Here is a 15,895-nt window from a genome sequence, read left to right as displayed (position 1 = left end):
AGAAGCATGGCAAATGAAACAAGGTTTAAGCGCATTTTAAGTGGAAGAGTGTGGGGCATAGAAGTCAACAAGAGGACGTGAAGGAAAGACATTTGCCCCCCTGTTCCGGAGGGTATCACCCAGGGTTCGTCATCTGTCATCTGGGGGTGGGGTCCTGGCCGGCATCTGCCTTCCGCGCTCATTTAAGTATGAAGAAACAATATCTAAGTAAGTTCACATGGTATCTAGATATCGCGGGGACCTCCCCTTGTCTCATCTAGCTGAGCCCCGAGCCTCATCTTGACCGCCTGACAACCCCCGTCAGCCTCATCTAGCTGTCCCGACGCCTCATCTAGCTGCCAGGAGAGGGGCCCCGCGCGCGCATCTGACTGAAAAAAAACATGTATTTAAATACCGTTTCATGTCCTCCTATATTCATTTGGTTGTAAGTTGACTGGCATCCAGATACATTTTATGAAAGCCTGCTGGAAGCATGGACATGAGGATCAACTAATGGCAACGGGAGCGCTTTTCAGGTTTAAAAATGTTAATATTTATGTTCGCCCACCGACAGGTACACCGGCCGTACCTTGGGCCACCTGGCGTTGACCGCAGGTCACCCATACTCATACATCCACAATCATCACTTCCGCTCACATCCAGCAACCGAGGTCGATAGCTTGCCGGCGCCGCCCTGCGCCGCGGTATTGCAATCGCAGCACCGTTCATCACCATTGCCGTACAGCTTTTCAAAGATAGACAGACGAACAGCATTACACCCCGGCCCATCGTGAGCACGAACAAGCGTATAACCAAACCCCCTCCCCACACGACTCCCCATGTACACGCACTTCACATCACCGTGCATGTCAGCGCGCGCTTTGTGTCGCAGTAGCCGAGCTGTGAACAGTTTATGTACGCACGCGAAGGTACGCATGCGACTGCATCGATGTTTGACATCCCTCGCCCGTCTGCATGCGCCAATAAGATAGCCTACAGGTGGGAATCGGCCACAGCAATCCGTCTCTAGTGCAGCAATCCGTCTCTAATGCAGCAATCCGCCTCTAGTCCGCCGCACCACGCAGTCTCTAGTGGTCACGGACTACAGGTCCGTGTAGTCCGTGACCCTGCGCTGCTTTAGTGCACGTCCGTGCACGGACACGGTGGCTGCCAGATGAGGGTTCGCGGGGTCCGAAATTTCACCTGGATGAATGTATGGCATATCCCGATATGCAATTTTGGGTGCTCTACATTTATCTTGTTACGCTTCTTATGTACTGAGATGCGCGCGGGGCTTCTCGCAAAAAACGCTTACAACAACAGTTTCGTCATCCATACGAGGCATACACCAGGACGTCGCACCGGGAATGTTCCCCATCCGCCCAACAACAGACGCAAACCGTTTAACGTCAGGGCCTACGTAAACCACAACGCTGCCGTGCGGGTTTCCTACACACGGCCCCCAGGACAGACCTGAGTCCTGCACACTTGCGCCCCTATTACGTGTCCCCCGTACAAAGGACACACGTTCGCGCAGAAAACATAGCGGCCATTTCAGCACTGCATCGAACCACGCATAGCCGACCGCTGCCTTGAGGAGAAGCACTGCCTGCCTGATACGGCGGGCCTCATACTCCTCGACACAACGCCGAAAAAACAGGCCCTGAAGGCCATCGCCAGAACGCAATCCAAAGGCGATCCGGGCTGTGGACGCTGCAGTGGGTGTTCAGCAACTTCACTTAGATACTGAGGGACTGACACTTAGATATGAAAGGACCCCCTTGTCGCGATGATTAAATGCCGTTGCGATGGTAGCTTGCGCCAGGACCCCAGCCTCATCTTCCCGCTGTTCATACCCTCCTCCTGTTCTAGCCTTACGAAGTCATGCACACCCGCAAGCGTCTATAACGTCTGCATAGTACGGGCTAGGTTGGCCGGCGTAAACAGCTATTGGAGGCCCTCGCGAGGAAAGTGGAGGGCCCATGCGGTATGGTTACATAACCACGCTCAGAAGGTTTGCATATGGTCTAAGCCGGGACTGGCCAATCAGTGTGTATGTGACTGCCAAAGATTGTGATTTGGAAGCGGTAAGGAGTTGTTGGAGACTGCCGAAGGATTTGCAAGTAACTGTGTTTCCCTGCCTAGCCCTGCCGCTATATCCGACTCCTACTGGTCTGGAGACACTACTGCAATATGCGGTTTAGGGTCCTGGGTTAAATTTCTGGGTAGGCCCCCGACATTGCCGGGAGCGTGAGATTATGGCTAGCTGCCGAGATGTGGAGCTGAGGTCACAGTTAATTGACCGAGATATCCACGCTGGATTGGTGGCGATGCTGAACCCTCTATCTCTGCGGATGTTCAGGTGACTGGAGGACTAGGAGGCAGAATCAACCGACTTGCAGTTGGTATGGCGTAGTACAGTGTGGGCGGTGCTGTATGGTGATTATCTCCCAGGCAGGCACCCATAATAGTACCAAAACAATGAGCCACAGGAGGAGAGGCTTGATGAAAATTAAAGATAGCACTCGTGCGAACGTATTCCTCTTACAGCGCCCCTAGTGCCGAGAAACCCAGACGGCCATTGCATACTCATCCATCCCTTTAACAATTCCTCGTATTTTATCTGTAGATTCCCTGAGTGAAATGCAAGAAAAGAAAGATGTTCTATGCACTTGCCGAGAGCGCATTCGGTTGAATGTCGTTGGTTTATTCGTACTGAATATAGTACTGACAAGTTTTCACGGCGGCTAACCATAGCGTACAGAAGCAGAGTCGCATTCGGTAACTAGGCACGTCTGCTCATCCCTTGAATATCTTTCCGATTATTGTACCTTCGTACTCAACGCCCGACGCTCTGCTAATTTTACTCTGTTGTTACCCCTTCTCATTAAACGGATCGAATTTTGATTTACGTGAAGGGAGTCCTCACCACTTCGACATGTGTTACGTTTTGTTAGGTTTTCTAGTTAGTTGTTGAGTAGTTGACTCGTAGGCACGCGTACAGATTAGGCCTTGGATAACTATTTAAGTCAATACTGATGTTTAGATTGTTATATCATCGTTATTGCATGCTGTGGAGTACTAGCAGGCTTAAATGTCGCTCGGCCCTCGGTGTAACTCTTTTGACATTTCAACCAAAATCGGAGTCCTATTCCTTCCAGTTGGTATCGACGACGAAGTTCTTTAGTTGTATAGATACAGGCGATCGAAAGACTTAAATAAGGAATTTGGTGGATAATCGGTAACGGTTACTTGCTGCGCTACCCAATTTAATCATTTGGTCCATGCCATTGCTTCGAAAGCAGTATCAAGATATTGCAGCCCACATTTCTCATTCAGCGCAGTGCGTTGAATGCAAGCAATTCGCATGCGACACGATCGCAAGATTACATGCGTCCGTAACGGCCTGGTGCACACAGCCGTGATCCTCGCTGACATCCGACATATTACCCAGTTCATCGCACACCGTACAATATGCAGAACCCTGCTCTACTAAAAGAATAATGCATTGCCATGTTGCCAAGCTGGAGGGGCAAACCCCCGCCACTGGATCCTTGACGGCCGCTTAAGCCTCGCCGCTGCCGTACTTCTTGCCGAGAAGAATGACCTGCAGCTGGTCGTAACCCGCCAAAACACCAGCGCCAGCAACTGCGCGCAGGATGTTTGCACCGGCACCCTTGAACAGAGACTTGACACCCTCGTTCTTAACAATCTCCTGGAAGCAATGGAAAGAGCTCTTGTACTTGACAGCCGCGCCCGATGTCATCATCATACGACGACGAATCGTGTCAATTGGATATGACGCCAGACCTGGTGCCAGGGTAGAACAAAATGACATCACAGATTAGCAGCACGTTCGGTGGGACTTAGGTTGGTTACAATCCTTATATAATAACACACATCCTAGTCATATGAGCGTTTGGAACGACCTTACCGGCGCCGATGGTGATGCCCCAACCCAGCAGGAACGATGCCAGGAAGTTGTTGGCCATTGCCCCAACCAGGACCACCGGCTTGAGGGAGTCATACATCCCGAAGTATAAGCCGCGGTACACTACAATGCCGACGCAAGAGATATTAAAACCGCGGTACAGACCAGCGACTCCGTCTGATGCGATAGTCTTTCGGTACACGTCCAAAAGACCATTAAACTGACGGTCGCCACCACCCTTCTTTGCAGACTTTGCGTCATTCGCCAGGCGAGTACGGGCGTAATCCAAGGAGTACACAAACGCGAGCGACACAGCGCCAGCTGCGCCACCTGATGCCATGTTGCCTGCGCGAACCGAACAAGAGCGATTCGTTGCGAGCCTGTCATACCGAAGCAACGGTAAACAACCACGTTGTTCGAACTCACCCATGAACCACTTCCAGTACTCTTTGTCCTTGTTGTAGCCGAACATGCGCTTGAACTTGTCCTTGAAGGCGAAGTTCAGTGCCTGAAGATTCAGCATAGTACAAGAGATCATTTAATTCCTACAAGCATCGTTACTATACATGGCTTCAGCGAAGGCAGGGAAACGTGACGACATCACGGAAGAGATGGGACAGCCTACTTGCCTGTGTCGGGAAGTAGCGAATCACATTCGCCGTGTTGCCGCGCCACAGCGAGCCCATGCCCTCCTCGCGAACAGTCCGCACGAAGCAGTCGCCGATGCCCTTGTATGGGGCTGCCAGGCGGCCCTGCTTAATCATCTCATCCTGGTTCTGGATTAGCAGCTTTACGCGCTCAATGGGCGCTGCGGCAGTCTTCGAGACTGCGGCAGAAACACCACCTGCCAGGAAGTCCTGCGATGCAGCAGAAGAACATCACTCAGGTTTCACCACCACGATAGTGTGAAGAATACTGCAAAGGTTAGAAGTACTAGGATCTCACAACAAGAAAGTTCTTGTCACCCATCTTCCGTCGTTCAGACACCTTCCGGAAAGATGTACCGTGATTAAGTGGGCTAACCGAGGTGACGGACTGTGTCACGCTATGAAGGCACACAGACTGCTGCGCTGCCTTTGCTCAAGTAAAGATAACTCATATCTACAAACGTCAAATGCCCTCCATTTTTTTCAAGGCGCGCTGGGTCGGCCCTCCTGGAGTCACAACCCGTACGATTTCGATTCGCCACCGGCTGTTGTCTATTTACAACTGCTCCAATTCGTCACTATTTCATACAGTCTTCGCGAATGATCACCCGCTCTTCCCGCGCAATCACTGGAAAACGTGTTGGAGGTCTGATCAACGTTCCATCAGGCGTGTCTTGTGATAATGGTTCAGTGGATGAAAAGGCTACCTCTGTTAACGATCACTGTCTTAGTCCTTAACAAGTAGGTTGGTTTGAAATATGTTGGGAGTGTCCACTTTTAGATTCATTCTACACAGTTTCGCTCCCCGCCGTGGTTTTATGTTTTTCTTGATGATGTAAGCCACAACATGCGGATGGACTGTCTGTTAACGGCCTGGGTGGATGCGACTGATCCTTGCTTCGAATAAAATGGCACGCTGCTGTGCAGGGCTTTTAAGCCTACCTTGCTGCGGTATTGGTTGGAGTCAGGATTCCTAGGCAGGTTTACAATATGCGGCCATCATAATTGAATGGGAAATGTGAAAGAGCGTAAATTTTACGCAGCCCAAGGCCAGGCAACCCACAGTGGGGGATTACTTTGCAGGAGCATCTCAGGCGCTGAAAGTATATACATGTTGTCCTTGGCAGCGAAGCATCGATTTCAAGCCACGGCCGCACTGTACACATAGCTCCGCGCTCCTTGCTGGTACTTTTAGTCGGCGGCGGCTCCCACAAATTCCAAAACACGCAAGCAACCTTGCACAGTGAATAGTGGCAATCTGTGAATGAAAAGTGGTGGAGGCTGGGTCTACCGATGTCGTACCTGTCGCACGACGTCAACCAGCAATTTGCTTCTGACTTGCGCGAGCTCCTACTTTATCTATATATGCGCACGCGAGAAACCCCCGAACTCCCGCGAAACTGACACCTAAGGTTTTTTTCTGCTTAAATGCTCGAGCCCTGCAGCAATCATACCCGTCAGGCCCATGGGAAAATGGCAGGTGTCCCCTGTCGTAATGTCAGTTTGTAAGTTGAGTAAATCGATGGCTACTTGCAAGCGGATAGGCAAGCCGTAAGGGTTGCCGTACTTACCTCTCAGGCAAATACGACAGGATGTACTATAAAAAAGTAGCAAGTGTGCCATGCTGCATACCCCATCGCTTTGCCGCACCACGACTACGAGAGACGTTACCGTGTCATGCTTTGATCACTTCTGTACGGCGCCAGGCCGACGGCCTTGCTCGCTATGGCTGGGTTTCTAGGGCTTAGTCGCCACTACCACGCGCTCCATACCACTTGCCACCTCTATACTCCTTCAACCCATATTGTCATGCAACACCTCGCTTCTTGGCATCAGGCCTTCCCATTATCTTCAGGGTGCTTAACATGCCCTTCCATCACAAGCATCCTTCACTCCCCTTATAAAATCCGCACAGGAGAATCTACGCCAAACAGACAGCATGACCTCCTATATTCATCTTCGTCCAATAACGCTGAGATACTTGCAATGGCGATCACCCGTATGCTCCCCGCTGGTTCTTCATTATTACCTGCATCTTTTCCTCACCGTGCACCCTTCCATCGTTTCAAACGTGCAATTTTATGCAAAATCCACATGGCCACTTGCATGCGGACCCTCTCTGGTGACAATACAGCACAGTACACCAACGCCTGTCCTCAGAACAGCGCTTTTCTGTTGCATGCTGAAACAGCGTTTTGAATTTACCAGAAGGCCCGTACGAGGTTTAATTGGCCCCCGCAACCAGCCGCAGATTCCACACTGTGCATTTTGACATTCGTATGTGCCGGTGGTTCCTAGAAACGATTCATGGTTTTTCCTTTTTCCCAATTTCTAACCGCGAGCAAGGGGTCGTGGGAACAGTGGTGGCGACGTTGCCGCAGCTCGTAATGCATGCCGCCGAGAGGTGATCGGGTTTATGGCAATCACGCACATACCGTGGGCCTCCTCAGAGTCCTTGCTTAATTCCATGGAGCAAGACAGCCTATGCGGCACTTCGGCGGCCATTTCAAGCACAGAGTGCTCATAATGCAAAGACACCGAATTAACCATAAGCCAGTTGTACAGTAGAATTAACAGTAAGCCAGTTGATCGGCCGTAACCTGCAGGACGGATAATCGTCTTTCCGGGTGGGCTTATAACGAGCATCACGTCTTCATCACCCTACAAAAACGTTGGCATCACCACCTCACTCACATTCTCGATGCATAGGACCTACCAAGCGCATGCATCTGCAGAACTATTATTATCTGTCTAGAAAGTAAATGGTAGCACACCCAGTGCTAATCAACTCAGACCTCCTCCTATGGCCGACCTTGGAACGCTATGCCACGCTGGCCTACCCAATTCAGCGCTCCAAACTATTGGCACCTGCAGTGGAAGCGCTATCCGCATGAGACTTTCCCTGATCCGCTCACGAGATTTCAACATGCTGTCCTGCTGACGCCAGCGACTGTAGGCGCGCTCCATCGCAAGTACTGACGGCTCAACCACCTATTAATCGCCGCATAATGCGTCCTATGCTTCGACATCCTGCACTGCTTATGCACGAATCTTGTGCACCGTCCTGCTCAGCGCCTCCTCTTCTCGAAGTTTCGCCTTAAAAGCGTCCAGTTTGGCCTGCGAATGGCCACTACCTTCATTAGAAAATAATATCGGTGATGCATGACCTTGAGGACAAGTTGCCCAGCTTTGTATGCCAACTGCAGCTATAGTATGGAAATAATCCCCATGTTAGCTGCAAAATAGCATTCATCACGTTTCTTTGTCCCAGACACGCCGACATCAAATACGTCTGTTAAGATTGGAACACACATTTCGCATTCACCTGAAGCTCTTGGATGCCCTGGCGCTTTATGTTCAATAGCGCCGTCATTTGCTCCACGTAATGATCAATCTCGCTGCCCGGCTTATCGACCTCCTGCAGCAGAGCCATCTCCTGCCGCATCGTCTCCATGTCCTCCTCTAGCTTGGCACGGTGGAAGGCCACCAGGTTTTCCTCCTCTAGCAAAATGCTATCCATAAGCTCATCATGGCGCTCCGCAAGCGCCGCAGCAGAGCCGTCCGCATCGCCGGGAGGGGCCCCCACACCAATCATACGACCCCCCTGCAAAACCGCAGCATTGGTTCCGCATAAGACACAATTAAACGATCTGACAGTTGAGCACAAACGTCACCAAGCAAATCTCGGATTTCTATCACAGCCGTGCTCTTGTACGCAGGCACTGGGAAATATGACGTGGAAAACACATACCTGCTGTCGCGGCGGACTAGCAAATCGTTCTAGGCCGCGGTCGCGGTCCCGGTGATCGAAGCGATCCTTGTCTCGTTCTGTTGGCTCGGGTTCCGGCACGGCTGCCCGCGCCACGGCGGCATAGTAGGCTTCGTCGCCGGGTGTCACGCCTCCAGGGGTGCGCTCGGCCTTGTCTTTGCGAAGCTCTACAACCAATTAGTTCCCAGGATCAATTTGTAAATATGGGACAGAAGCACGAACCCGCTGAAGATCCAATCTTACTGGCCAAAATATGAAACATGGCCACGCTGGGGGTGCAAAATAAAAAACGCAAGATGCAAGACATGCGTTTTTTCCCAGGCACCTTCATTGGCAATTTGAAAATAAGAACTCCTTTTGGTTCGTCTGTCCCTGGGACTAAGCAATCCAACAGAGCGCTTCATGTGCCTTTTGCACCCCTTTTTTTGACAACACCAAGGAATGTGGTTGAGCGGAAATGCGATTAAATACCTGGCCTAGCGGCAACACCGCAGGGGCGTCGTTTCCGCAGCTCACCTTTGACACGATCGGCATATCGGAGCGTATTCAGCGTGTGCTCTACCGACGTTGAGCATGGAGAGATGTTGGCTATCATTACGGTCCGTGCTTGGTCGCCCACGAACGAGTCCCGCAAAACGGCCGTAAGTTTAGAGCCACGAAACGGGACGTGGCGCGCGTCGCTGTCCAAGGCACGGATGCACTCTTTTAAGGCCAGCAGCGACTTATTGATCTCCGCGCCCTCAAGCCGCGTTTGGCGATTGTTGTCGAAAGTGTCCGCGCCGCGCTCACTGCCTGCTAAATCGATGAAACTGATCTTTCCCACAACCTTGGGTTCCGGGGGCTCCTCACCGCGGCGAAAGCCGCCTGGTGCGATGGGTGCTGCCCTCTTGAGCGCGAACTGCATGATGGAATGCGATCTTGACGAATCTGAGTTGGCTGCGGTGGAGCCGGTGGAGCGTTGCTTGGAGCTCTCCTCGATAAGCGCCTTCACGCCCTCAACATCGTCGACGGTGAACTCCTTGAGGCCCACGACGACGACCTTGCGCTTTCCGTCCTCCAGAATGTTAAGCTTCTTGCGTTGATTAAGCAAGTCAAAAACCTTCGAACGGCACATAGGGCAGGGCCAACACATACATATGTGGGCAAAGAGTAAAACAGTTGTCCATTTAAGGATTGAAGTCCGTTACTTAACGTAAAACCAAGACAACCTGAAAAAGTGTATACTAGCTCCCTGCAGTTTCCCCTGTTACCACGCAAGCGAGAAGGCCCCCCAAAGGCGCCCCCACGGGGTGATAGACGCAAACCTTTCTGCAGCATGGGTCGACTTCACTGAGACGTCCATCGGCGACATGCCTAGTATATCTAAGGAGTTGCGCAACAAGCACGAACTCTTCACACACAAGGAATCAAGGATGTCCGGGCCTAATTATACAACGGTACGTATGATGAGCTTTGCCTGGCTAAAAATTGAGCAGTGTTGGCTGCAGGTCTGCACCCTAGGACGATGGGAATCCTGGTCCTGTACCGCTTCAGGAGTACCAGGGTATAGTCGGTAGACTGGGTTGACCCTCAATGCAGTATCGGGAGTGTGAGGCAGTGGCTCCACAAACCTCTGCCGGATTCGCCCATGATTGTGCGTTTCTTATGAGCTACACCTCCCAGTTAGAAAGTCCTGCATTTCACGGCTCTAAAGCGAGCCTCTCCGCAAGCTCTTCGCCCTGTACCTTGTTGCCATAGATCTCGAAACACGAGACGCATAGGCTGATATCGCGATACTGTTGCTGCGCCATGTATGAGAAGATGTCGGCTGAGGCCCGAATCGGCAGCGGCGACATTGTATACGTCTTACCGCTACCGGTTTGGCCGTACGCAAAGCAAGAGGCACGACCGCTGCGGAATAATGTGCGCACAAGGGGCCCCACAGTGAGCTGGTACACGGCCTCGTTGCTAACGTGCTCATCCAAAGCCTCGTCGAACTTGAAGGCATGCTTTTCGACGTACTTGGTGAGATCCACCTTCACCTTCTCCTCATTCACGACAACCGTGCTTGACTTGGCCAGCACATCAACCACGTCCTCGTCACCGCGCTCCCGCTCCTACAGAGGTTGCATTGAGACGAGCAGGCGGGAATGACATGGAGGGCGGCAAGGGGAACCTGACAGAAGAAGCTGAACTAGGCGACATAAGACAACAGTGCCATAACACGCGAGTTGCAAGCAGTCGGAGGGTTCCCTCGGAGCCCTGTTGCAATACCCCCAGAAAACAGTACCTTTTTGCTGATTGGCCGCTTCCGAACGACAACGCGAATCTTCGGCGGATCGTCCTGGTTGCTTGTTGGACCTGCAGACGGAGCTGCTGCCTTCTGATTTGACAACGGCGACAGCTGGAAAGCAACACCGGCCTACGTTTGGGGGGGACGAAGACATGTTGCGTTAGGCGGGAACAGTTGAGAACTCAAGGGACAAATCGCAATAGAACAGAACCCGACGCAGGATGCCTCACATCTGCAAGAAGGTCACCGTCATTCTCATCGAGATCGATCAGAGCGTTTGGTTTCTCCACTGCGGGGTGGGAAGGCGTTTCGCCCGATGCCTTTGAGGCCGCTGATATTGACTTGATCAGGCGAAACAGTTTCTGTTTGTCTTCAAGTTCAACAATGCCATGGCTTGGATAATCGCTCATCATGAGTCCAAAGAAGGCTTGGTCCGAAATGCCCGCAAAAGCTGGTATGAAACGCTTTAACCCAGCATCCTCTAGCCCCCGGACCACTAAAGCGCTGACCATTACTGCAAACGTCTACGGCGACAACCTATGCCGTGGCCGAAAACTGCACCATGCCGAAGTTCCGAGGTAGGTCGCAACCAGGTTCTGCGGAAGTTTATTGACGCCTTTAACAAGAAAATAACAATTGCTGTTATGCTGCAAGAAAGACGATGACGCCGGATGGAAAAGAAGTTGTCCTGTGTGTCGTACCCGTATGTACAGTACGAACTCACAAGCAAAATACAAAGAAAGCAGTTTCGCCACCATTTGCGACAACTCCAAATGCATGCACCTGTGACTTTCATGTCTTTTCAACCCAAGATCGAGGCAGCTCCCATGCGGTTTCGATGCTGCCGCTTTGGGGTTGCAGGCCTTTTGAATGCATAGCCGAACAGGGTACAGTCGTGAGGCCCCAATCGCTGGAAACCGTATGTAAAGTTTAGAGCAACCTGTCAATTGGGCATCCCGATGGTTCGTTAAAATCAGCCGTACGTGAGCGTGCCCTGTGGTACTAAGTTGTAGCTACGAAGAAGCTTGCGGACGCGCACACACGCACATACACGCAACGCACCCGTGCAAGATGAGCACCTGCATTCAATACAGTAACTCTCATGTTGGCTGGATTCGGCGAGCGGACACCACACCTTTGGCTTTCCTGAGGCCGGTCTGGTGAGCTGGTAGACTAAGGTAGACATGTAAGGACGTGTTAGTCGTCTGCCCCTGGTAGCGCCATCTACCGATTTTGAAGCAAAGTTGTCCATACTATCCATTTCATATTTTCATTGGACTGCTCCAGAGGCAAAAATTTGCCGTTGTAAACCGTTCCCTATGATTTAGGGACCACTAGTTGTCCTCATATCTATCGTTTCATTCGCCCTGAAGGTATACTGTCGCTATGTAATGATGCTTATTTGACCTTTTGGGTCACAATGTGTTAAGACCAGCAAAGCGCCGGATCCCCCCTTAGGTCCTATTACTGCTGCTACCATTCTATGGTACCGTACTGCCACGATATTTTGGTAACACGCAATTGGTATGGCGTCACCAAATGCGTGTCAGTGGAAAAAGCTCTATGGCAGTTTTTTTGTGCCCGTCGCCAAAATAAGTGTCACCAATATGCCGTACACCAGCTCTGTGGTGCCTAACCTGTTTTGTTTGGTTGACAGATTGACTTCCTTGCGCTTCATCTACGTGTACCGTAGTGACAGGAAATGTTCGTCTTTTCATTGTTCGAGACACCCTCAAAATTACACCCGAAAATATTGGCGAAACTTTTGAATTCGTAAGAAGCCAACGCAACCGAAGCAACGGTGCCTGCAATGTTCGTAAATGGGTCCGACTCAGAACGCCGATTGACGCAAAAGCTGGCCAATGCATGCACGGTTATTCTGCTCACCAGAAAACACCAGATTCCAGTGACATGGCACGCGAACCACGTGAAAAGCATGCAGGTATTGTCTCTTCGACGAGGAAATACTGTGTTGAAGGCATTGTACGATTTGGCTTCGGAGCACACATATATTCGTAACGACCATCGCCTGGAACAGCTTGTAAATTTATATGTGACATAATTTCGTAATGCCGTCACGAAATTAAAAACACGAACATTTCCTGTCACTACGGTATGTTTCCTGCAGTTTTCTCTCAGAGCAACGAACGAATGAACACAGTACAATGCTGCGGTTTCTGCTCGGGACCTCCTGGAGCGGCGCCAAAATGTGTCACAACTGCAATTATGTCCGGCACTCGTCACCAGAATTGCAAATCATTAGCATAATTCCGGCTATGATTTTTCGAGCCTTCCCAAAAAGCGTATCACAAAAATAAAGGCTTACAAATTAATTGAATCATCTGAACTAATCATTTGTCGCCTGGTTGTTTATCCAATTAAAAGTCTTCCTTAGTTTTGGTTTTTTATGCCTATAAACTAAAATATCTTAATTAATTCCCATAGAGCCCCTTGAAGCGACCTTATCTTCGTCGTCTTCAATTACAGAAGCTGGAAGTGACACTTCCAAAAAAACAAGTCAACGACGCGTCGTGAGAAGGGCGTGCCCTGGCCAGATCCAGAACAGTGGACTTCAATTCAAGACCCAGATCTTAGTCCAGCCAAAAAGGAAGGGCGTCGAACATTCAGTCTCCTGCCTGCTCCTGCTTTGTACTGAAATTCAACACATTACCGGAGGTCTGCATCTATCAGATACCGATACACCGAGTTATATCCTGAGTACTTTACCGCATCGCAGGTCTTCTCAATCTTGTTGTACGGCAGGCACCTCCTTAGGGATATGTCTATTGCAGGACTTTTTCACTTCGTTTCGTATCACGGTTTCTTGGCCGTTCCTTTCATTGTATCACCCAGCAGTCCATCCTTGGCAATGTCGATACCCTGAAAGAGTGAGATGTAACGCATATGTCTGACATATGGCCCATATATGTCAGACATCTGCGACATATGCGCGTCCATTTCATCTCCAGCTTGCCATCTTGTTCAATCCAGGAACTTTATTCACCCGGGATGCTCAGATGGGCCTTGCGTCGTTACATTGCCCCCCGCGGGGGGCAATGTATGATCCATAATAACCCCGCCCGGCCGTCAGGGCGATGGATTCAGGGCGATGACCTGGATCCACTTCGGATCCACTTGCACGTTTTGATACAGGGCGATGGATGACGTACAACAAAGGTCACATTTGGCAAGAGAACATAAGCCTGCCAACTGAGGACACCTTAGTATTCCTTAAATGAATTAAAGGAATAGAATACTGCGGCGAAGGGCTAAAACAATCAGTATTGGAAAATATAGGTGCCGCCGCAATTCTCACCCTCTGATCCATATAAGGACTTGAGGAATCATAAGACAAGATTGGATGACGTCCTAGTAGCTTAAATACTCAGTCCATTGATAGCACAGCAAGCTGGCGTAGGGATACGCAAAAAGCCCAAGCGCTGATGGTGAATTAATAATGGTGAATTAATAATGGTGAATTATTATGAATTATTACATATTATGATTCGGTTTATTCATTTAAAGTACCCTCATATTATTAATGATATTTTCTTTATTACCACGGCGAAAGTAAAAATCTAATAAAGAGAATAGCTAGAAAGCAGTTTGAGCAACATTGTTTTCAGGAATGGAACTTTTAGCAATCAAGAAGGGAAAGGCAAGCAGACCGCTACCGACCGTCCATATAGGACGCACATTCCTTCCCTTGAGGTTTTAGGGAGGCCAAGGACCCATATGTATAGAGTATGTCTTTTTCAGATTCTGTAGATTTAGGGACCTGCTGAACCTCCCCGAAGCCTGCTTCTGCTTATATCCCGGTCTTTCGTGAGGTCCTCCCCTTTACCAGCTAAATGCGTAACAGTGATGACGCTTTCAAGAAGCACCGCAACATACGCCATGCACATCCTAGATGTGCACGGAGACCATCAGGGTATCAAGCGTTCAAGACAGGTCTGACGAATGAATGTAAGACCCTCAATGTCGTGATCAAAGATGTGGATGATTACGCTCTGCTCGTAACAGGTGTAGTGGCGGTGAAGCTAGGTGTTCTAACTAATACGGACATACACCGCATCTAGGAGCTGGAACGCTCTGGTATTGCGGACAAAGAACGAATCCGTGTTGGGTTGATTACAGTCGTTAGCCACGACAGACGCCTTGTCTGGGGAAACATGCTTCAAAAAAGAAGCGTTTGTGAGTGAAAGCATCAATATCCGTGCACCTGATCCAACCATAGTAGTGCTGCAAGTCTATGACCCACGGCGGCGGGAAGGCCTGGATTCTTGAGGTTCCAGAAGAATGGAGTCATAGCTAAAACTATGTGCATGCTTGAAGGTATTTACAAAGCCCTCGATTACGTGGCCCATCCTGCATCCATGGTAGAAGGGCAGAGCAGCACGTACCAAGACGGCCGTCTGCGAGGATAATCTAGGTTACTGAACGGGTTATTGCTCAGTCCTGCCGTATTGCGTTACAGCAGCTAAACCGCCAGCCGGCTCAGCCCGGTTGCAGTCAACCTGGCCACGAAACCCCCTCCCAACACCAACCCATTTCTAACATTGCATTAGTGCCCGATAGTGATGACAGTTACCTGAGTTGCACCGCCAATGAGCCCCAGGATCTAAAGAACATCGACAAGTGTGCCGGAGAGCCACACAGGGCGACCCACCCAAGGCCAGCGGCAAAACCAGGGACCGTTGCGGTACGGAGGGTTGGAGTAGAGGACACTGCACCAGCAGCGGGACACACCTCTTGGTAATAGTCATAACAACGGGACCACTGCCCCTGCGCGGCCCAAGTAGAAACTTGGCGTTCCCTGCCGTAATACGGTCTGTGCACACGCCCTGCTTCCTCGCACCACGTCGGTTCCTAACTCGCCTATCTCTACACTCATACTCCGCTTCGAGAAGTTAAAGCTATTCTGTGTAAAGCTCATCCAGCACTGCACAGCCCATAGCTGATTCAAATGATTAAATAGAGCAACCCTGCCTCCCGCGGCCCATTAGAAGCAGGAACAGTTTTCTGCATATGAAGCTCCGTATTTGTATATTTGTAATGTTATATGAAGCTCCGTATGGCCGCCCGTGGCAATCAGGCGTGGCAAGGCGAGACGACGCGTGGCAATCCACGCTTTCGCATGCACGACGTGTTTGTTTTTTTCGTTGACATTCACCGGTATGGTATATATAAGGGATGCACGGACTGCTCGTCACGCGGCAACTTTTACAGGCAGGCAAAGCTAAAAAGCCGCTGCCGGGGAATTGCATATCACCGGGAAGTCCCCCTCTTTCCCAGCG

The 15,895-nt window shown here is 50.5% G+C and overlaps 2 protein-coding genes across 2 annotated transcripts; both read right to left on the bottom strand.

Annotated features, from left to right (window-relative positions):
- Window positions 1-3,093: 3,093 nt before the first annotated feature.
- ant1 (ADP/ATP carrier protein, probably mitochondrial) lies at window positions 3,094-5,004 on the bottom strand. The gene is made up of 5 exons (XM_002947062.1): window positions 4,856-5,004; window positions 4,540-4,767; window positions 4,337-4,418; window positions 3,914-4,255; window positions 3,094-3,789 (listed from the first exon to the last, which is right to left on the bottom strand). The coding sequence occupies exons 1-5, from the start codon at window positions 4,877-4,879 to the stop codon at window positions 3,545-3,547; spliced, it is 921 nt and encodes a 306-aa protein (XP_002947108.1). The 5' UTR covers window positions 4,880-5,004; the 3' UTR covers window positions 3,094-3,544.
- A 1,884-nt stretch (window positions 5,005-6,888) lies between these two features.
- VOLCADRAFT_103327 (uncharacterized protein) lies at window positions 6,889-11,110 on the bottom strand (the record flags this gene model as incomplete). Its single annotated transcript, XM_002947061.1, has 7 exons — window positions 6,889-7,218; window positions 7,883-8,161; window positions 8,309-8,493; window positions 8,843-9,425; window positions 10,051-10,422; window positions 10,596-10,727; window positions 10,829-11,110. 7 exons carry the CDS (start codon window positions 11,108-11,110, stop codon window positions 6,889-6,891), a joined length of 2,163 nt encoding a protein of 720 aa, XP_002947107.1.
- Between the last annotated feature and the right edge of the window lie 4,785 nt (window positions 11,111-15,895).

This window comes from Volvox carteri (assembly GCF_000143455.1).
Source record: "Volvox carteri f. nagariensis unplaced genomic scaffold VOLCAscaffold_5, whole genome shotgun sequence".
In the NCBI taxonomy this organism is placed as follows: domain Eukaryota; kingdom Viridiplantae; phylum Chlorophyta; class Chlorophyceae; order Chlamydomonadales; family Volvocaceae; genus Volvox; species Volvox carteri.
The sequence above is the reverse complement of the archived record's forward strand: the minus strand, read 5'-3'. Positions and strand labels throughout refer to the sequence as shown.